The 22200-nt window shown below is 36.0% G+C and overlaps 2 protein-coding genes across 9 annotated transcripts in view; one reads left to right on the top strand and one right to left on the bottom strand.

Annotated features, from left to right (window-relative positions):
* The window catches only part of KCNIP4 (potassium voltage-gated channel interacting protein 4), a 380377-nt gene extending 372900 nt beyond the window's left edge, over positions 1–7477 (top strand). For 3 of the 5 annotated variants that reach the window (XM_030450067.1, XM_030450066.1, XM_030450065.1), the window contains exons 5-8: positions 2145–2252; positions 3363–3467; positions 3792–3854; positions 7314–7361. In XM_030450067.1, the coding sequence (XP_030305927.1) occupies positions 2145–2252; positions 3363–3467; positions 3792–3854; positions 7314–7361 (324 nt within the window). Of the gene's footprint in view, positions 1–2144; positions 2253–3362; positions 3468–3791; positions 3855–7313 lie in introns of all 5 variants that reach the window. The other 2 variants (XM_030450064.1, XM_030450068.1) reach the window with 2 other exon arrangements.
* PACRGL (parkin coregulated like) lies at positions 7350–20520 on the bottom strand. 4 transcript variants are annotated; one of them, XM_030450071.1, is made up of 9 exons: positions 20446–20482; positions 19895–19976; positions 18109–18263; positions 16738–16805; positions 15632–15722; positions 14314–14448; positions 12533–12640; positions 11390–11470; positions 7524–10205 (listed from the first exon to the last, which is right to left on the bottom strand). In XM_030450071.1, exons 3-9 carry the CDS (start codon positions 18244–18246, stop codon positions 10149–10151), a joined length of 678 nt encoding a protein of 225 aa, XP_030305931.1. In that variant the 5' UTR covers positions 18247–18263; positions 19895–19976; positions 20446–20482; the 3' UTR covers positions 7524–10148. The 4 variants fall into 4 exon arrangements, with proteins under 4 accessions (XP_030305929.1, XP_030305932.1, XP_030305931.1 ...); XM_030450069.1 differs by lacking the exon at positions 19895–19976 and having other exon boundaries at positions 7350–10205; positions 20446–20520; XM_030450072.1 differs by lacking the exons at positions 15632–15722; positions 19895–19976 and adding an exon at positions 16268–16304 and having other exon boundaries at positions 7521–10205; positions 20446–20520.
* Between the last annotated feature and the right edge of the window lie 1680 nt (positions 20521–22200).

Genomic DNA, 22200 nt, shown 5'->3' with positions numbered 1-22200 from the left:
ACATCACCTTCCACCATGCAGAGCATTTTTCTCTTTGAGGATGTAGCCCAAAATACCTTGTGGATTTAGCCTAAGTCCACTGAAACTGTTTTTTTATTTTTTATATTACTTTCTTGCTGTATTCTTCAATTGCATGTAAGTCAGTATGCAGGAAAGATGTCTGGTCCTTATTCAGCTCATCCCATCTTCCTCTTCTGACCAGTCCTTTCTGTTGCTCTTGACATTGACTCTTGCACAACACTCAGACAAAGGCAATGCACCTGAACTGAACTATGTAGAGCTCCCAGACATGATGACATAATATGGAGATGACCTCCAAAGATCAGTGCATACATTTAGAGGGTTTTTGAGTTGTATTGTCTTTTATAAGTACACTCAGTCCCATGCAAAACAGCAGAAAGTCAAGTTTTTCTATGCTTGGATTTTAAAACTGATGATAGAGGGGCAGTCTTGCAAATGGAGATAGATATAAATGATGCCAGGAAGCCAGATAACGTGAGTGGTGCATCACAGAAAGGAAGAAAGATCAACAGAAAAGGAAAAAGAGAGATGGTTTAACTAGAATAAATGCAAAAGTGTAGCTGATGCCAACTTAAAAACAAATTCAGAATTCTTAAATATAGTTCTCTATATTTAAGAAAATAAAACTACTGGGGATCTTTGCAAAGGACTTCAGGAAAAGCTACATTAAGAGTGTAAAACAGTTCAGAAAAGATTTGAAGACCTGGTACTGAATTAAGACGGTTAATTGCTAATGCTGTAATGTGATCAAATCTATTCTGAATTTCTGGAACATTTTAATACTTAATAGTACATCGTTAAGGAGCTGTTTAGAGATTTAACCCTGTGACCCTCAATTAGTCATTGGGATGTTGACAAGATAAGTTGAGCAAAACTCTTTAAAGATTCATATATCCATTTACCCCAAAGGGCACATACACAAATACAACAGAAACTTACAACATACTAAGAAAACCCAGAGCATGCCACTTGAATTGTTAAAAGGGCTGCAGCTGTCAAAAGAGCCATCTGTGCCTCCTAGACCATCTGAGGCCCTGATATCTGTATCTGTTTCACTGGATACTTAGACTGAGTGGTACATCAGACTTTCATATTTATGTCTAACCTCAGTGCAGGCTTTTCTGTTGTTCTTGAAATGCATAAATGTAGCTGCTGCTAGTAAGATTTTTTTTCACCTTTTATTGTCTCTAATATTACTCTAAGCCTTCTTCTATGTCTTTGCCAATGATGTAGAAATGCATATTTAAATATAATCCATACTCTCCTCAATGTAGTATGGAGACAGTTTCACAGATTTATGGGTTTACCAGCTTATCAGATAGAAAAAAGGTGAAGCAGATGGTTAAGAAAAAAGAAGGCATTGTTTAAAAAAAGTGAGCCTTCTAAGAAATACAGATGACAGGTGATGACACATCTCAGTTGGTATTTTCTTCCATTTGGAAGATCCTTGCTAAATGTAAGTGAGGTTTGTGCTGTCAAAAGAGTATTAACTATGAACCAAAAAACTGTGACTAAATACACTTATAAATAATCTCAAAGTCTGTTGATTTCTTTCTGTGGTATAGCCCTACAGCAATAGAGCATTGGTGGGTCACAAAAGCATTAAGATGGTCCATTGAAGCATAATAAATATTATTCCCTATCATATTTACAATAAAAGTTTTAAGTACTGAGGTGTACTGTACCATACACAAAGTTTTAAATGTTGACTGCAGCAGATTGACCTAAGAGGTCTGGGGACTACATGGTCCTCTTCTGACCAGGTATAGATTTAACATGTAATGTTCCCTAGCAGGCAGTTCTCACTAAATTGATCTCTTGTGCTTAGATCAATGTAACTCCCGATTATGCTTTTTTTTTTTTTTTTTCCCCATTAAAAAATGGAGATTGCTTTTCCCTGGTATTAAGTTCAACAGGAACTGTTTACATGAGGCATTTCAGAGGTGAGATCCTCTAAGAGAAAGTTATGACATATTTTATAGAAAATTACTCAATTTACTTACTAACTTACTAACACATCTTTCCAGACTTTCATTCTCCTAATGAATGCATTATTCTGGATTTCTGAAGGTTTGTAAACAACGACTCAGTTCCAAACTGATCAAGACTTTTTATATATTTAGGATTTTGTTATGGGTCTCTCAATTTTACTTCGAGGGACAGTACAAGAGAAACTGAACTGGGCTTTCAATTTGTATGATATAAATAAGGATGGATATATAACTAAAGAGGTAAGATGGACTTTTTACACTAATCACTGAAACTAAAGGTTGTATTTGTAAGTTCTGCTTTAAAAGAGGAATAGCTTAATTGCCAAACTAGACATGGTAAAAAATAAACATCTATTATGAAACTAGACATGCTAAAAATGAAGTAATTTTCTCATTTTAAAGACATACAAAATTGCAAAGGGAAAATCGTCACAGAGATGGTAAAAGGTAGAATTCCTCAGGTACAGAAATGTTTGCCTCAACTTCTGTCTATGTATTTGTACATTTTAGTCCACTTAGTCACCAGAATAAAGTAATTTGGTAATCTATTTGAGAATAAAGATTTAAGTACATGGGCCATAATTGTTATTCATTTTATGAACCTACTTAAAATTTTTACTTGAAACATCAGTTGTATAAAAAGGATTCCTGCATTTTTTATTCTGAAAGGATTCAAACACATACTTAAATTACAGGGGAACCAAATGAAAACTTTCATAAAAGTATGTTTTCTTTCAAAACTGAGTCTATAAGCCTAATATATATATTATATTACATTTATAATGTTACACTTTTAGAAAAACACGTAATAAAAAGGTGATCTGTAGAATAATTTCTCAGCATACTGTCAGGCTACTGCTTTTATAATTATTCTTAGTTTTCACAACCCACTCTATTAACAACATTCAAAGCCTTTGATTTAAAAAGAGGACTCTGTATATGTGCAGGTGTGTGTAGGTGTTTCTGTTTTCTCCAGGGAAGCATCAATAGTAAGAAGCTGATGTGCTTTGACCATTCACTTGCTGTTACAGTTGCTGTTACAGAACTTCTTTTCCTATTTAGATTTATTCATCAGACCTCAGGAGATTCTTCCTGCAATCCATGAACTTCCCTATACTCTAAATAATTAAAAATCAGAATCTATTTAACAACTTGAGCTATTAAGTCTTAACATGCTAGAATCTGTAGGAATGTAGCAGTTCCTTCTTGAAGCTGGTCAGTCATGAAATAACAGGCACCATCTAAAAATTTTATTCTAAAATGTAAATCCTAAAAATAATTTCTGTGTTCTGAGTTTAAGCAATGTCTACAATGCACCTTACATTACACAGATATATTTTTTATCTTCAGGAAATGCTAGATATCATGAAAGCAATATATGATATGATGGGAAAATGTACCTATCCTGTTCTCAAGGAGGATGCACCAAGACAACATGTGGAAACATTTTTCCAGGTGGGTTAAGTAACATAGGAGCCAAAAATACTGCTAACAGGTATGCAAAGGTTTTAATTATTGTAACAATTTTGCACATCCTACTGATTTTGAAATCCTTTTTCTTCCCTGTGGTTTCTCAGACCTATTCCTTTCATCTTGCTTTTCCAACAATAAACTCTGTAAGCTTAATCTACCATATCTCTTACTACATCTTTACAGCATTTCAGCCTGCTTGTGCCTAGGCTGACACATAACTGACATGAATTAAAAGGACTTGCTTTTTTAAATCCTTTACAGAGGATTTCAGGAGGATAAACATGCATTCTTATTCTTTCTGAACAGAAAATGGACAAAAACAAAGATGGAGTAGTTACCATAGATGAATTCATTGAGAGCTGCCAGAAAGTAAGTACCCAGTGATAAGTACTGAACACATAGCTGTTGGCTGATACTGTCATAGAGCTACAGATTTCTGGAGTGACAGTGATGGTAATCCTAAAACTAGAGACAGTATTTTCCCCTCACTGAGTATGTATGTCCACTATTGCACAACAGCAGTAAATAAATTTGTGACCTGAAGCTATAGAGGAGATGTATAGAAAGTGTCCTTGTGTTTTAATCAACTGTGTCCACATCCCTTTTTTCCTTAACAGTGGTTTGTTTGTACTTGGCAGCAAAAAGTTCCTTCACATTCAGCTAAATATTTCTTTCTATTTTCTGCCCATGCTGCAGAACACATTCCTGTTCTAACTGGGATATTGTCACAGCAATAATACTTATAATATTGCTTGGAAATTTATCCTCTGTAGGAACATTTCTCAAACAGCAAGTCATGATCTGCCAAAGGCCTTAAAAAAGGAGTATGCAGGGAGCTTGCTAAGTGCTGGATGGCAGGACTTAACAGCTGGCAAGTTTTCTGAAGGCAGGAGAGTGAGAACTGATTGTGATTATCAGTTCCAAGTGTTTACCCTACCCAGGTGGCTCGAAGTTTCCTTCAACTGCTGAAAGCAGCTCCTTGCCTTGAGAGCCAGAATGAGAGCAAACCTTTGCAGCAGAAATTACAGCCTGTTTTCACTCCTCTGCTCTTCAGAAACTGCCTTGCTCTCAGACCAGGAGATATTCTGAGGAGAGGTAAGCTGCAGTCTAGGAAATTTAAGTAACTGCTGTTGATTTGTCAGTTAAAAAATGCAGGAAAAATAAACATATAACAAAACATAATGATGACAAGTCTTTGGCTTGATGTTGTTATATACTGCGAAGTGTCCTAGTGATAAGATAGGCTTGATAACATGCAAATTGATGTGGCAAATAAACACATTATTTGCTACAGTGAGAAATGTAAGGAATTGTGGCAGTGTTCTACTGATACCTTGTCCATGCTGACTCTGCTTAATATGAAGCTGAAACAGACCAGCAATATAGGCTGTGTGTATTGATTCTTACCCACTATATCAAGAAAACAGCAGTAAGCAAGAGGTGAGGGAGAACAAGACTAGAAAGATGAATGCAATTAATGAGTGATTTTTAATCATTTGGAACAAGGAAAGCTGAACAGCAAACAGCAAAGATGCTCTAGAACTGGTCTCCATTTTTATATGGAGTTATTCCTTGGAGTTGCTCTCATAAATTTAGCTACTAAGTGATTTTCTGTTTGATTTTAAGCCACTGATTTTGGAGGATGGAATTCTTACTGTGGCTGTTCTGCACATCATTAGTAATGGGTACTGGGCAGTGTCTTATCTGTCAGCAGAGCTCTGCTGCACTGATCATGGTTCTAGCTTGTCAGTCTCATTCAATATGAATTTAAAGCATTTGCTCTGCTACAGCTGAATGATTATCAGAAGCAGAGATGAGATTTGTTTTCCAGCTGATGTCTGCAGAGTTCTGGAAGTTAAATGACAGATTAATCTGGATATGACAGTAATTATGGTGGTTGGCTGAGCCATTATGAAGAAAATTAGTACCATCAGCAAGGAATTGCCTTCTCTCCCTGTTCAGTGTGAATCAGTTTCTCACACCTGTTAGAAGATTTCTTATTTACCTTTCCTGAGTATTTGGAATACATGTGAGATTTAAGCTTTCTGGACTGCTCCATGACACAGCCACTGTTCTCACTGTGCCACTTACCTCACCTTCAGTTGCTTTAAACTTCACAGGTGTCAATGTTTTTTTTTATTCAAAATGTATCTTGCTGCCTAAAATGTTGCCTGTTTCCCTAAGATCTCTGTGCTATGAAGTGTGTAATTCATGTTTATATCAGGATTTGGTTTCAGATAGGAGATGTGGGGTTAGGATTCAATCCAAATCCTTCAAGAAACTTGATTTGGGAGTTACTGTGACTTCAGCCTTTTCTGGATTACCTTTTTTCACAAAGGACATTAGTGGCTGCTTCCTTTTAAACCACATCTGTAGGAAAACATTTTTTTAATATCCTAATAGGTATGAGAATGATCTAAAAAAGGTTCTGGTTCCTTTCTTTCCTCCACATGCAGTGAGCTACATCGCTCCAGGAGCAAGGTCTCATTGCCAAAACCAAAAGTAAATGATCATGTGATCCCTTGTGTAGTAAATCTGTGTTTTAGACCTGTCTTGCACTGGTTTTGTTTTCTATATGTTCTAGCCTTATGGAAAAACACTGCCCTTTATTCAGTATCTCTTTTCCAAACTGTAAAGTATTCTTTTATTCTTTTTTTTCCCCCAAGGAAAACCTTTTTATGCCTTTAATGACCTTTGGCTTGCTCTCTAGGCCACTCCTAGTTCTAATCTTACTTTTTGCTTGCTGAATTCAGGCTATTCAGGGCAGGAGCACAGCACAACTACTGCTCCCCAGGCTTTGACAGCAATGGTGGCTTCCTCATTTACAAATCTTGTTTTATAATTAAGGTTAGAGTGCATCTGCTCCAAACCTTCCCTGCCAGTTTGCTTAAAAAATGATTGTAGCTCAGACCTTGGAATGGGAAAGCCCATTGATGAATGCAGCAGCCAGAGCTGCATCTGTGAATGGGAAAATATGCTCAAGGCAAACAGAGGACATGCTTGCCAGCTCTAACTCAAGCTGTGAGACCAGAGTCAAAGTAGTGCCAGGAGACAAGCACTGCAAGAAACCCTCAGCCACACTCTAAAGCTCAGATGCCATCCAGTCGCAATCTTATAATGGACTAAAAGCCTGTTCTGCCAGAGAAAGGAGCCTTTTCTTTGAATGCTATCTCAGGTAAAAAATGCCAGCTTCTGAGAATGGCCATGCCTCTCTTTTGAGGTGGAAATCAGAACAGTGGTCTTTAGAAGCACTTTAGAAGCACATCCCTTTTCCTGGGGCAGTGTGATTGCTATGGGTTGCATGCTTGCCCTAAGAATAAGAGGGAGCACAGCAGAGCATATCTGCATACAGAGGCTCCACTTCAATTTCCTGGGATAGGTTCCAGAGCTACTGCTTTTGCTCCATCTTTTTTTGTACCATCAAGAGCCTCTGGTGTGTTTGTTCATTATAAATGAATTTTTAAAAAAATCACTCCCTTGTGCTAAGCACTGGTTTGGCACAACCATCAATGCAGCAGCAATACAGCAATGGCAACTCTTAATTCAATCCCAGTGCAAGGACTGGGCTGTCCTTCACAAAGTTATTAATCAGCTATTAATCAGCTTTGTACATGGTCTTCTCTGGACACTGGGAATAAAAGTCTATCTTTGCCCACAATTAAGTCAGAACAGAAAGGTGCTTCCCCTCATTCTCCCTCTGTCTTGAGAGGGAATGGATATGACAATTTCTCTGTTCTGACCTAAGTTCTCCCCAGTTGCACTATAGGTTTATGCTAACTATATTTATAATGGTGTATGATATTTGGGTTTCTGTTGTCTTTTTTGCAGGATGAGAATATAATGCGATCCATGCAGCTTTTTGAAAATGTGATTTAATGAAGACACTAGGATTACAACTAATGGACAAATACAAGCTATTCTGCAACATTATCTAAAAGATGGATTTCCCACTTTATGATAAATAAAATTACTCAGCTTTGCCCTGAGACATGTATTATGCAAATAATTTTTTATTACACATTTCCCCCAGAAAATCTTTGTAAAATATACAATTTAGCAATTCACCAGTGGCTACCTTAGTTAACAAGATTGTTCTGAAATGTCAGGTTTTTATTTCTAACCCAAACAAAATAAGACCTGACATTATGCAGCTTTATTATCATTCTAACCCCTAGATAAAATAGATACTATCACAAGGAAATTAAATAAATACTCTTAGTTTTGCTACTCATTTCTACTGGATTAAGTTCCAGTTGAGTGTATTTCATAAATCTTAGCTACTAATTTCTACAGAGGCATTACCATGTATTTTCTTTTCACAGTTATATGGTGTAGTCCTCATTTTTTGAATAATACTTTGAGTTAAAGTGCTGTAATCCATGTGCAATGCACATCTTGCTGCAATTGCCTTCCACCTTTGACTTTTCTCTTAAAGTAAAAAAAAAACAAACCAAACCCCAAACCTAACAAAACAGATTAACTTAAGAGGAAGAACTGTTAAAGAACAAAATAAGAATTTTTTTATGGGTAGATTTACTCCTTAATAAATATGAGTAAGCTTCTGTCAATCACACTTATGTAGTGTAAATTTGAATTTATCAAACCATGGATATTGGGAGTCTTACAGAGTGTATTCCTAATTCTTCTTGGATGTATCTGCAAAGTTCTTTGCTTAAAATTAAGGATCTTTGACATAAGGACTTACAGTTTCTTAATGAAAAATTCAAAGTGGATCCTAACATTGTTTTCATGAATATGTGACTTTCTGTCTTTCATGAAGAATAAGGCATGAACTTCTTCTGAAACTTCCATCCTCCTTTGGTGCTCAGAATGAATATCACTACGTAGTAACACCTACAAATACTGACTGCTAGACAGGCTAACATCTGTTTCAGCTTTCTGTAATGTCTTTAATTATGAGACAGAATCAGGAAAAAAAACCTGGAAACTTCAGCTATATAACATCATCTATATGTGACAACTGTATTACATTTTTTTTTTAGGATTGTTTCTTCATTAAGATAGGAGCTACCTTAATTCTGAACCTAGGAAGACTTTTTTTTTTTTTCTAAAAATGTATGTACCTAAAATATAATACTGCCCCTCAATATGTGTAATTTTTAAGATACATTGTCCACAGAGTTTATGCTAATACTTCAAAATAGGTGAAATGCTATCAAAGATAGGCCAATCTTCATTGTGACATCGCTGCAGAAAGGGGATTAATGAGGTGGAAAGAATGTTGCAAGCATTATTTTGCAAAAATAATTCAGGTATCTATTCTGGTGTAGAGGTGGGATGTTAGAGGCATGTTGAAGGCTGCTCTGCTATCACCAGTGTAGGGTAAGAGTAGTACAATACATGTACACCTGAAATCTGCTGTAGTGTGTTTGTGTAAACTAAATGTGCACATTTTGTAAAAAACTAAAAAATAAAGTAAACATGAAGAAAAAAGAGCATGATCATTTTTTGAGTTGTTAAACACATACTTGTATTACTTTAAACATTTTTGCCAACAAAATGAATTTTTTAAAAAAAATCACATGAATCTTGGCTAAGCACAGTCTGATCTCAGCAAAGACCTTAGAGTGCTGAAGTCAATTCAGTTTAGCCAAGTTGTGGTAATTTAAAAAAAAAAAAATAATCTGAAATTGCTTTCAGCTGCTACTTGTTTAATCCTCTAATGAGAGTTATTTTTTAATAAAACATCTTCCAACAGCCTTAAATTCTGGAATTGAATTTTCCTAAGAGGTAAAAATTCTATGGCAAATTTTGTTACTTCAGTCAGCTCTCCCTCAGAGAGTCACTCAGATCCCCCTAACAACATAAACCCTGAACAGTACTTATTAAAAAACACACTAGGAATTACTTTGCAATCAAGTTCAAAGATTTTCATGGACAAACATTGCACCCTAGAACAGCAGTTGACAGCCAGGTAAGATGGCTTCTGTGATCTAATTATTATATTAACTAATTTTTTTTTCATAGTTTCCACATTCAAAAGTTTATTAGCTCATCTGGAGCTAAATTCACAATCAAGTCTCAAGCATTCAGCTCATTCAGCACTTCTCCAGCTTCTCAAAACAATGTGCTGAGAATACAGTGAACAAGTTCAGCTTTGCACCATATGCTACCTGTTCAGTGCATTCAGCTTCATCCTTTAAAAGCTGACTCTCAATAATCTGGATCTCACAGTTCTACATCTAATGCAGGAAGTTCTGATGAATCCAAACTGCATCCATGAGTGCCTGTGCCAGAAATGAAGTTACAGAAGCAGGTATACATATGTAATTTAACACCAAGTTAATTACAGACAAATTATTTTGCATCACACAAATATACATATTAAGGAATGCAGATCAATTGAAGGAAATTGTGATTTACAACAAAATAAGCATCAATATTTACTCTGCTTCTGAAATAATAGCAGGTCAATGCCATTTTAAGCACAATGCATGGGCAAACAGCAGCAATACAGAGAGAATTGTTAAAGAGCCTTCCAAAATGACAGATTCACAAACTTTCAGGACTTTTCTCACTTTCCATCATACTGTAGAATTGTTATTATTTTAAGACAATATACCATACTCCAAAAAAGAAATCCTGACAGGCAGTTTCTTTCCAGACTTCCTCTATAGTATAAATCACTATAGGTTTCTTCCTTCAAGAGGAGCTACTACAATAGGTTGGGATTTTAGATTTGATGATAGCCACAGATGCCTGTTGGTAAAAAAATAAATGAAATTTAAACAACATGACTATCACTACCACTACATGCAAGGCTATTCATACAGTCCCTATGAATTGTATAATTCACAACTTTTACTTATGTATCTTTGGTATTATCAAAGAGTAGAAAAATCTAAAAGTATTTTCTGAGAAGTTTACTGTCAAAAGGATTGAAAATAATGGAATACAGTGATAACTAATGATGGAGAGTAAACATCCAAGAGATTTGTAAACTCATACCTAAAACTGGGCATAGCTACAGACATGAAATAATAATTTTTAAATCAGAGGCATGATATTCTGGAAGGGACATCCAATAAAACTAAAAATCATATACCGTATAAAACCTTTATAATAGGAATTTTATCAATTCATTAGCTGGATTATATAATATTGCTTGTAATAAAATTTAAGGAATTTATTTGCAGTCTTTTGCCTTACCTTATTGTGGTATTTTTAAAAGACACACACACACAAAGACCTACTTGCAAAACCAATGAGACTACAAGACTGAGCGACCTGAGAGGTTAATGATTCACTGATGTTACATTGTCTAGGCCTGAATTTTAAGACCATTGAGATGTGATTTTTCCTTTTCTTGTCCCACTCTATATAGAAATAAAAATTTTCCATGCTTATTTATTTGTTGTGATGTTTTTCAAGTCTGTAATAGAAACATTGCTACTGCCCTTAAATGAATATGAGTGGGGGGAAAAAAAAAAGTGTGTGTGGAGGTCTGCTGATTATGTGAGTGCTTACTGATTAAGGGTCTCAAGTTTTGAATTAGTAGACCTACATGTCCCTACCCTTTGGGTTATTCTTATACATTACCACTGACCAATTAATATAATGCATGCAAGTGTTCATAGAGTCAAGAAAACAATTATTTTCTCTTCTAGAATCAATATCCAAGCCAATACTTGCCATTTTTCTTCTCTCTTTCTTTCTGCACAATTTATAGTACAACAAAAAATGGCAACAGAATGTTCAGCAGATTCTTCTCTGCCATCTATTACTTAAGGCATTTTTTTTTTTTAATTATTTATAGCAATTGTAGCTCTAATCTCTGGTTTAACTAGAATGGAATTCTTAATCTGAAAGCCAGAGATGAAAGTTATTTTGCTAAAGTTGCCTACAGACGTGCAGATTACAGAACAATCATCTGGTCAACTCACCTTTCCACCATATTGCTCCAACTTTTGTAAAGCAACAGTAATTTTTTCTCTAAATTTCTTGTCCGTTAATCTCCTCGAAAGCTATTGGAAAAGTGGAATAAAAAACAATACAGTACAGTACTAAAAATGCAAAGAGACCAATATAATTCTATGTTATTACTTGTTTTTTCTATGTTATTACTTGATTTCATCTTATCTTTGGAAAACTAAAACTGAAAAGAAACATCATTTTGCAGCTTGTAACTAGTATAAAAATATGGAACTCAAGTCAATGCAAAAGTAATACGATTTTAACTAATGAAAAACTTCAAATAAGGGTTTTTTGGCTAGGAGTTTACATTTCATTGAATTTAACTTTTACTTTTCATTGAATTTAACTTTTTTTAATCCTAGCAAACAAATTTTAAAGAGGTATTGACCTTAAAAGGTCATTCTTAAAGTTCTGGCCACAGGAAAAGTTAATATATTTTTCACATGCACTGGAAGAGATTTATTATGGTAACAATATCTTTTAAAAGCTACTGAAATTTTTCTCTTCTGCCCTGGGTATCTAAAAGGTTCTTCTATTTTGCTGTAGAAGTATACTTTGGAAGCAAGCTGGATGAAACCATGAAAAGCCTGCTGAGGGAAGATGTCTACATACGGACTCAGTATAAAACTACTTTTCACAATCCAATTCTATGTTTATTTAATAAAAACTTCCTTTAGCAGAATTCCCATTTGAAAGAAGCAGGAATATTTGCTAATGTCAATTTATCAAAACTTTCACAGATTTTGTAAAAAATATTTACATTCAAAATGCAAAGCTCATTTTGCAATAAACATTAACTTCTCTTCTAAACATAGCATTTATTTCACCTCAAGTTTAAAGATGGATCTTTTTACTATTTTTTAAGTAGTGGGGACAAGATTTCCATTATTCTCCAGTTTATGTTACCAACAGTTTTTGGACCTTGCTAGAATTTGGTAAGTCACCATGTTATTAAAGAATGATGGGCTTACACAGAGGAATAGGTAAACTAAGGCTGTATGGAAAGTGCTGAATGGAAACTCCACTGCATCTGTGCAGATATTAAATGAAACACTGTAACAGAAGTACCACAAAAATGCAGATTATTTTTTACTACAGCATTCAAAACTTACATTTGTGAGTAGATGCTTAAGATGATCATTAAGAGATGGGCCAACAACTGCACTCAGTTGAACTAAAGCATCCAATCCCCTTCCAAATACTTCTTCATCTGAATGGGCCTTCAGAGGGGGAAAGGAGAAAATCCTATTAGTAATATTCTGAAAAATGCACAAGTTCTTCAAAACTGCAATCTCTCCATTATGATTGTGCATAGTATTTTTAAAAATTAAAATTACTCTGCAACTGCTAACTGTTACAGATTTAGGAATACAAGTACAACGTGACTCATTATTGGCATCTAGAGGTAATCTTTAAAAACAGGGGTATATTTTTTAGTACAAAATTAAAGTATCCACAAAATAACAGTGGAACTCTTTCATATCTTCTGAGACAAGAAAACTAGCAATCCACTATTAATGAAATTTAAAAAATGTCAGGAAAACTAGACCAATCAACTGACCACATACCCTCTACTACACCAAGGATTTTAATGCTTCAGAGCAAATTTGAAAGCACCCTTCAAGTGCAGGTGTGTTGAAAGTGCCAGACAACACTTTAGTTACAAATGTAATGAATCAAGGGTAATTTCTATGTTATTCATAACAGCAATTGTCTTTGTTGGAGAAACACAGAAGCCAATGGCTTTCTGGCTCAATTAACTGAGTCCCCTGCCAACTATAGCTTGGTCACCTGCCAGCAATTATCAGGCTCTTATCTACTTCTAGGGTGCTTTATCAGCTTTATTGCTCCCATTGGAGAGTTGTTCTATCCCTGAGTCCTCTAATGGTTTAGTTATCTCACTCTTCCTTTAGCAGTGAAATTGATTCATGACAATTTATTTTTGTTCTTGTACTAATACTGACCTTTATTTAAGCAGTTATTTTTCGGCCCTGATCGTTTGGGGTTTTTTAACTAGAATTCATCAACTGCTTGTGTAGTAAGTTTAACAAGACAAAACCAGCAGCTATGAAAATCATCAGATAAGTAACAGCAATTAGAAGAACAGAAAAGAAAAGTTCTTCCAATTTTGTCTTCCATACTAAACCAAAGGTACTGACAACACACAGTTCTGGTTTTATATTGCACCTCAGGTCTGAGATCACAAACTATTTTCAAGCTTTCAGCCACCTCTATAGAGCCAGAACTAAACCACAGCAAGATTAAAGGACAGCAAGAACAAGAAAAAGGCTCTGAAAGATATGAAAAAGATATAAAATAATTACCTTTCAGGACAATACTTTCCCTTTTTATTTTCTGAAGGAGTAAACAAGTCTAAAATATTTTTTAAATTAAGACTATGACCTCAAACATTATAACTGTATTCTTCCCTTTTCCTCATTAGCCTATTCTGTTTTACCTTTGTAGCATGATCTGAATTTTTAAATGTAACAGAAAAGTCTTTACTTTCACATCTCCATTTTACTTCACCTCAGTTTTTTGTTTGCATGTTATTATGTGGTCATTAAAAACCACCAACAATACATCTACTTAATTCTGCTTCCATTCAGATCTTTAGAAGAACAATTCCACAGAAATTGCCCATAGCTACTATCACACAGCTACATATACAATTGCTCATCTGAATTTGCAATTAAAGATATATTTATCTAATAAAACCACGACAGGGTTAAAATGAGAAAAATAAACTATTCCCACACCCCTGAACACCACAATAAAAGCCCATACAATAGACTTATCACATTAATACCTTCCTGAAGCACAAGAAATAAAGAAAAAAACCCCAAACAAACCAAACACCCATGAATATCTTTAAATGAAGAGCAAGACATACCAATGCAGCTTTTAGCACTGGCACTAGACGAGGCAACAAGGGAACTGCTTTTTCAGCAGCACCTTCGACCATCAGTAATTCTTTAAAACCCTCCTTTGAAACAAATGTATAGGGATGTTTTGTCTCTCTTAGGCCCTGTTGCAAAAACACAAAACATGTTTGCTTAGTAGTTAGCCTTTAATTAAATAAAAAACACATATTAGAAGTTCCACATAGCAGCAAAATAATGTTTACATTGTTACATCAGTTCAAAACATAAAATACACCAACTCCACCATGTGGAGCTATTGAGTACAACTCCTGCTCACAGAATTCTACCATTCATTTCTCTGTCAAAACATTAAATATTAAAACTGGCATTATAAAAACTGTCAAGTGGATCAATATTTGTACATTGATACCTTTAATCTAACTACCCAAGGTAATTTTTCAACATGACCATGAACAAGAATAGGCTATATAAGTGACTAATGCTCATAACCCAAGGGAAAAAAAAATACAGCAAGTGAACTGTGGAAGGAAAGACACCTCACACACACACACACACCTTCCTACAGCACCAAAAACTTGTAGATGATACAAATATGCACTTCTAGTGAAAACCTGACTGACAAATCTCAAAGACTTGAAGCCCTATGACTGAAGTCCTCCTTCTTTCCATATCAAGAGCTTGAAGTTACCTGAGGAACTGACAGCTTTATTTAATATTAAAAGAAACCAAACAAAAAAAAACCCCAAAACAAACAAACAAAAGCCAGCTCTACAGAATGCACATTGTTCCACTTACCACACTGGATTTAACACTTAGTTACATGCCTGAAATATATTTGGTGACAATTGTCACAGGTGGTGCTGAAAGCACAGAAGCCAGGACAAAATGCACAGTAATGCTCTTTCACTCATTTATGGGATCCTATTTCCTCTGTTTTAGTTCAGTTTACTGAGGAGAGCACTGTAACTTCATTAGGTAGCCTTTATATACAAAAAGAATTCAACCAACTTTGTTCACAAAAGAACCTGCATGGCCAGAAGAGGACTGAAGAATTTCATTTAATGGTTGGGAATGTGAAATGCAGTCTTGTATTTGACCAGTATCTCAAGGATTAAACAGCTCTACCTAGCTCTCCCAGAATACTCCATCTAAAGAACAAAAGGCAATGTATTTGGCCATATTCATTCATAGCAAATTTTCAGAAATATGTGGGTGTTTTTTCATATTTTTTAGTAGGTGAGGCAAAGTTAGTTTAGCTCCTTACAAAAAGCCCTTTGCAATTAGGGACCTCTGTATGCTTAACTTTGCATGAAAATTGAGTTTTACCTCTGCCAATGTTACAAGAAGAGGATCAAAAGGAACAGTTTCAGGAGGGCATTCCCATCGCAATCTGTGCTTCACTGAGCCATGCACTAACCTATATAAAGAATTGAGTTTTAACAAATTAACATATAATAATACATCATTTATTGCCAACATTTTTCACTTTGAATGTATCACAAATTGGTTTGCAATATTACTATTAAATGATGTCATATATATTGTTCTCCTTAGTGAAATGTATAATGGTTATCTAGCAGTGCAATTATTATAATTCCCAATTATAGCAGTTTTCAAAATTCAGTGACATAGAAATAAAAAACAAAAGTTACAAAAATGATACTGACACAGAAGATGCTCCCTTTGCAAAGTCACTCATATCAAGAAACATTTTTCTCAAATAAAAATAGTTAAGGAAAATCAGTTTAAACTGACAGAAAATAATATTGAAATTCCCCAATTACTTCTAAGATACAGACTATGCATTAATGATTATTTTATACGTGTATATGCAAGTATTAACAACTACTTAAATTTTTGTTAGGTAATGCTGCATCCACTGGCAAAACACCAAAATACTTATTTTCTAGGCAAATATGTAATAGGCAAAAGTAACTTAAAATACCACAAACTATTACTTACAAGTACTTTTACTTTCATTAACATCTGCTGCTGACCACTAGAGAATTGGAATATTGAAGAAAATGTTGCCATACCACTTTAGACAAAAAAAATACTGCAAGATGTGTACTTACTAAAATGGCATTAATTTTATGGTCTTTATTAGTAGGGAGAAATAAACACCATTACATGAAAAAAATCAACTTCTTTCATGAAAGAGCCTTAGCAAACCAAATGTGCAAAGACATAACTATTCTTTAAAGTTGCAGCATCAGTATTAACACAGCACACAAATCACAAAATCAGGTAATTTCAAAAATATGGAAAATTACTTTCTGCTGAGGAGCTAAGTATTAGAGTTAAGCAATAGAAATCTTTTCAGAAAGGAATGGTATAAAACAGCCTAACTACAAGATCAAACATGAATAGATGTATATCAATTTATTTAATTCTACCTGAACTTATTTAGTAAAAAAATAAACAAAACCAACCTGCATGGAATGCCACCTTTAGCATATGTTGCAGCAAATACAGAAGATGGTTGAGAATGAACACCAAACTGTGAGGACAAAAAGAAAAAAAAAATCATTATTTCTTAATGACAGTAAGATTTTATAATTATTTTGAACAAATTAAAACTGCAGTTTATCAAAAAAAGAACTTGGTCATACAATTCCAAAAATAATCAGGAAAAGAACTGCAGCTATGGGACAGAAAACATATAGTTGATAGATTTTCAGAAAATTGCTTTTCAGAATTGCCTAGCTAAGAAGTTGTAAAAATTAATAAGTAATGTAGAATCAGTGTTCTTCTGATGGAATACCCTGAATTTTTCTAGTATGTTTTTGTTCTATTATTCTATAAATCTTAACACCTAAGTGTTATTTTATGATTCTATTAAAGTTGTTTTTTATCATATACATGCTTCTTATGCATATTAACTATGATAGTCTTCATTAGCATGATCATTCAATGCTACTTCCCCAATTAAACACCTTATCACAAAGCATATAGCAGGAAACTCCAACTAATCCTAGTTTTTAACTTGTGTTTGAATTTACAGTAGCATTGTTATAATTGTGTGCATGATCTGATGACTTCCTGGTTTAATGAAATTGTACTAATTGCAAAAAGGTTTCAAGAAAAAAATTCACACACAAAACTATTCAATCCCTGTTTATGGCAAACTAGTACCTCACCAAAGTACTCCCACATTTAGTTTTCTAAAATGTCTGTGACATTATATAATGCCTGTGACATAATCATTTGGCTGGTATATCCCATTAATTCACTCCCTCAAATGTAGTTGTCCAAGCACAGGACTTCAATGAAACAAACAACTTTCATGAATCTTCTCCTGAGAGCTCAGCTTCTTTCCAAAGTATTACATACTCACAGTACTTGGGAGTTTCAAGTAATGCTCACCAGCAATTAATTTGCCAGTTTTTATGAGGTCTAGATGATCATCAAGATGCTGATTCTTAATTTGACTGAATAACATAATTTTTTCTAAAGGATCAGGTGTAAAAACGTATAAATATGACAATAAACCAACAACAACCCTTTTCAATTCTTAGCTCTAAATCTCATTTTAAGGCAAAAGGACACTGAAAATAAAAAATTTACCACTCAAACCACAGGTGTACCAAGACTACTTTTTTAAAAAAAGTATTATACATTACAAATGCCTTAGGCATTTGATCTTAGAAATTAGAGTATATATGATTAATTTTAAAAAGTTTGCTCCAACTTTACAGAACAGGGCCCAAAGAAGCATGTCCTGCATGTATTTCATAAAGTAAGGAAAGTTCTTCCAACAGAGATTATTTTAAACAAACAGAAAGCCCACCACCTATACATACTGGATCAATAGTTTTAGGATTCAGCTTGTCACTAGGCTTTGGCTGTGGTTTAATTGCAGGTTCTGGAGAACATGGCAAAGGAGATGTTTTGCTTTTCTGTATTGCAGCCTTTGGTTTTATTTGGACACCTGATGACATTCTTAGAACATTGCTTCCTAGAATAGAAAAAGATTAAAAACAGAAGAAGATTAAAACCATAAAATAGTTCTCATTTCTACACAAGAGAGTATCAGGGATTAGAATCCCCAGGTACAGACTGACATGAACAATCAATAAAGAAAATCTGAAGAAGTGTACCAGAAAATAAATGGTTATTCTTATATATTAAGCAGTACACAAAATAATTTTTACAGTTTTGTCACTCTATATTGCTTTAGAGAAAAAAAAGGCTGAGAGGAGATCTTATTAATACCTATAAATACCTAAGGGGTGGGTATCAAGAGGAAGAGGTCAACCTCTTTTCAGTGCTGCCCAGTAACAGCACAAGGAATAATGGGTTTAAGTGAAAACATTGGAAGTTCCACCTCAACATGAGGAGAAACTTCTTTCCTGTGAAGGTGACAGCACTGGAACAGGCTGCCCAGAGAGGCTGTGAAGTCTTTTCTGATGGATTTCTAAACCTGCCTGGATGTGTTCCTGTGTGACCTACACTGGGTGACCCTGCTTTGTCAGGGGGGTTGGACTGGATGATCTCCAGAGGTCCCTTCCAACCTCTAACATTCTGTGCTCCTATGATTCTACTAAAAAGTGATAAGGCTCCAGCACTTGTGTTTTACTAACTGTTGAGAAATAAAACATATAGTTATTACTAAGTTAACTAAAATACAAATTGAAAAATTGAAAGTTTAAATCAGTTCTTCTTGACTGATTTAATCAGAACTGATCAGATCAGAACAGTGCACCCACTGTACATCCTGGTTTCCCTTTTCTATATTAGAAAAACTAACACACCACAAACACACAACTAAAAGTCTCTTCAGAATACACAAAAATGTTAATGACACTTATGAGAACTCTCCTGCTTGTAAAACACAAATCATTAACACCCAAAACACTTTGAAGCCATAGATGAGGAGCGATAACATAAAATTTACTGACTTAAGTGCCAGATTATGATCACAAAACTCTAATCACATTAATCACTTTAACTATCAGAAAAATAAGAATCAGAATGGGTTTACATCATGAACACAGGTTTTTGCCATTAGCATTATATATCACAAAATAGTGCTATCAGTGTCCACCTTTGAAATCTACAATGGCTTCCAACGTTAACACTTGTCTTGCTAATAACATTTTTTTTTCTCAGAAAAGTATTCAGAATTCAGAAGCAACAGATACTAATTCAGATGTATGCAAATTCTCTCCCAAAAAGTAAGTAAGATACATGCTAAGGACTTCACTATGCTTTTAACTAATGGCAGTATGTAGATACATTTGAGCAGTCACTGGTGCATGACAACAGTCAGGAACAGCCAGGAACAGTCAAAGGCCTTTCACAACAATGTTAGCCCTCTGGGACAGAAGTATAAATGGCACTTAAGGATGGTGACAGCTGTTTTGTAAAAATGCAGCAAAGATAAGCTGGCTGTGTATTGCCAGAGCAGGAGGTGGCAGAGACGAAAAATCACTTGTCTGTAAGGATGCCTCTGTTTTCCAAAGAAGATGACAGATCTTGTGTAGTCTAGAGCTAGGAGAGTCACAAATGTAGAGATACAAGCCAGAAGTATAGTTATGAATCAAACAAGTGACATACCGGGCTCGATACAGACACGAAACAACTTACTGGCTGATGACAGAGATTGCAAGCAAAGGTCTGAGCCTTTCAAAGGAGGAAAAGTGCAGCAAAGTCAGGCTTCTGGAACTCACTTACGAAATGAGGAACGAAAGTCAGTAGGATCTTAAAGCCGAGACCGCTCCTTCACCCTGGTGAGCGCCAACTCACCCGGAGCGCAGCTCGGGCAGAGTAAGAACGAGGGGCACCAGGCACCGGGACAGACAAGAGCCTTAAAGAGCAAAGGTCTGTAAAGTTACTACAGACCGACACTGACCAACACCGTGGGACATCAACAGACCCAGCGAGACGACGAGGAGGGACACGCACGCCCCTCTTGGGTCCCCTCTCCCCTCCCATAGCCCCCACTCCCTGGCGGGAAGCCCGGCCCGAGGCAGACACGGGAGCACTGGGCCGGTGGGCAGCGGGGTTCCCTCTTCTTATGGGCCCCTGGGGAAGAGCGGCCGCTGCTGGGCTGCACCACTGCCCGGTAAACGCAAAGGGGCCCCGCCCGGCCCATCAGAACCGCCCGAGCCAACCGAACCCCCTCCACCTCTCCTCACCTGGCCGCCTGGCAGCTCCGCGCCCTGCGGCGCTTCCTGCCGGTTGCCAGGGAAACTACGGGCAGCCGAGAGCCCAATCTTCCTCGGCCCCGGCGGGAACGTGTCGAGGGGAGCATGCGCGGAGGGAGTGGTCCCGTCCCATGCGGTGGGAGCTGCGGTGTCGGTTCTGCTGGGTCGGCTTGGTTCTGGGCAGCGTCGGGATGCTGAGGCACCGGCTGCAGTTAAGCGGAGCGACAGCGAAAATGAGAATTAAAAGGCTGAGGTTTTCCCGTATCGAAAATTTTCAAGCGACGTTACCACTCCCTTCTATCCCCTTAATGGCTTTCCAGGAAAAAAGAAATTAAAATAAAAAAATAAAATAAAACAAAATAAAATAAAACAAAATAAAATAAAATAAAATATTTGGGAAACACTTTATTTTGCCTTTATTTCTATGTGACAGAAGATTGGCTGTCAGGGATGGGGCCACGTTGCCATTGTGATCATTTTTCATTCAAACAATTTTCAGAGTGCCTTCTCAGATGATACATAAATACAATATGATTCTCATATGATTCAGAAATACAATATTTATCCACACAGCATCACACCTGAACATTGTAAATGACCTTCTGGGTGAAAGGATTATTTTATTTTCTTTCCTCCTATGGACCCTGTTCTTCATCTAAGTGCTTTCTTGCTTTCTGTCAGCTCTGTGTCTATTCTTCCACGCACTCAACAATAAATCAGCATTTCCTTGGTTTGCTTATACTGTGTGGGATGTAATCTTTCCATCATTGCATTCTTTCTGATGTAATTTATAATGAGAAACTGAATGGGACTTCAGAAGTGGGTAAGAGAGGCTGGTCTGTCAGTTTTCCACAAAAATACCCCAGAAAAATGCACTGATGGTGTTGAAAAGTAGTGTTGACTGTTTGGAACCTACCATCAGTGTTAAATTTTATTAGTTTTATCCAACGTAAATAGTTTATAGCTCCCAATAACACAAAGTTGCAAGTGAGGACATTTGCAGAGTTGAAGTGGTTCAGAATAACTGAATGACTTTGAAATGCTTTCCTGCTAGAGACAGAAGGAAAAATAAATAGTGCTGGAGAAGAAAAGATTTTTGGTTTATTTCTAACTGTTTTAACTCAACCCAACAGGCATTACAGTACTTCCACAAAATTATTTTACTGTTCCATAGTCCTGTAGGCCGTAGGGGCACGGATGTCTTTTTATCCATAATTTTCACAATTTAAGGATAAGTTTATGGTATGGATAATTGCATGGATACAATTTATGGTAAACAGTCTCAGAAAAATCCAGTATTTGTAAAGCAGACTGTGCAAGACTTCGGAAGTCACACTACAAAGTGCAAGCTGGCAGGCTCAGCTCTGTAATGAGAAAACAGAACTGCTTTTTCTGAGCAAGGTTTATTTTTAGCTCAGTGTTTTAGTACCACTGTACAAATATAGCTGCTACGGCTGCTTTGTGAGTACAGAACAGACTACAGCTACATTCAAGTGTGGAAGAAAGTAGTAGTACAATTCCTCAGTCAGTAGGAGGGATGAACTGCTGCCTGGCAAAAAAGCAAAATCCCACTGATCCCACTGTGGAGTCAGCAGCTCCCACTGAGCTCCCAGAGGCACAGAAACGACTGGGATGTAAAAGGATGAGTAGGACTCCAGTCTCTGCTACAGAAGGGATTAAGTTCAATCAGTTCCCCCCCCCCCCCAAAAAAAAATGCAAAATAAATCATTGTTACAGTGCAGTGGT

This window comes from Calypte anna, chromosome 4A (assembly GCF_003957555.1).
Source record: "Calypte anna isolate BGI_N300 chromosome 4A, bCalAnn1_v1.p, whole genome shotgun sequence".
Classification (NCBI taxonomy): Eukaryota; Metazoa; Chordata; class Aves; order Apodiformes; family Trochilidae; genus Calypte; species Calypte anna.
This window is presented reverse-complemented; position numbering and strand designations above follow the sequence as displayed.

Excerpts from the sequence above, each read along its gene's own strand:
- PACRGL (XM_030450069.1), bottom strand. The coding sequence starts at position 18,246 with ATGTCATCAGGTGTCCAAATAAAACCAAAGGCTGCAATACAGAAAAGC. Across the intron at positions 16,806-18,108 it reads ATCCTAAAACTATTGATCCA|TTTGGTGTTCATTCTCAACC; the intron begins GTATGTATAGGT and ends TTGTCCTCACAG. Across the intron at positions 10,206-11,389 it reads TGGAGCAATATGGTGGAAAG|GCATCTGTGGCTATCATCAA; the intron begins GTGAGTTGACCA and ends TTTTACCAACAG.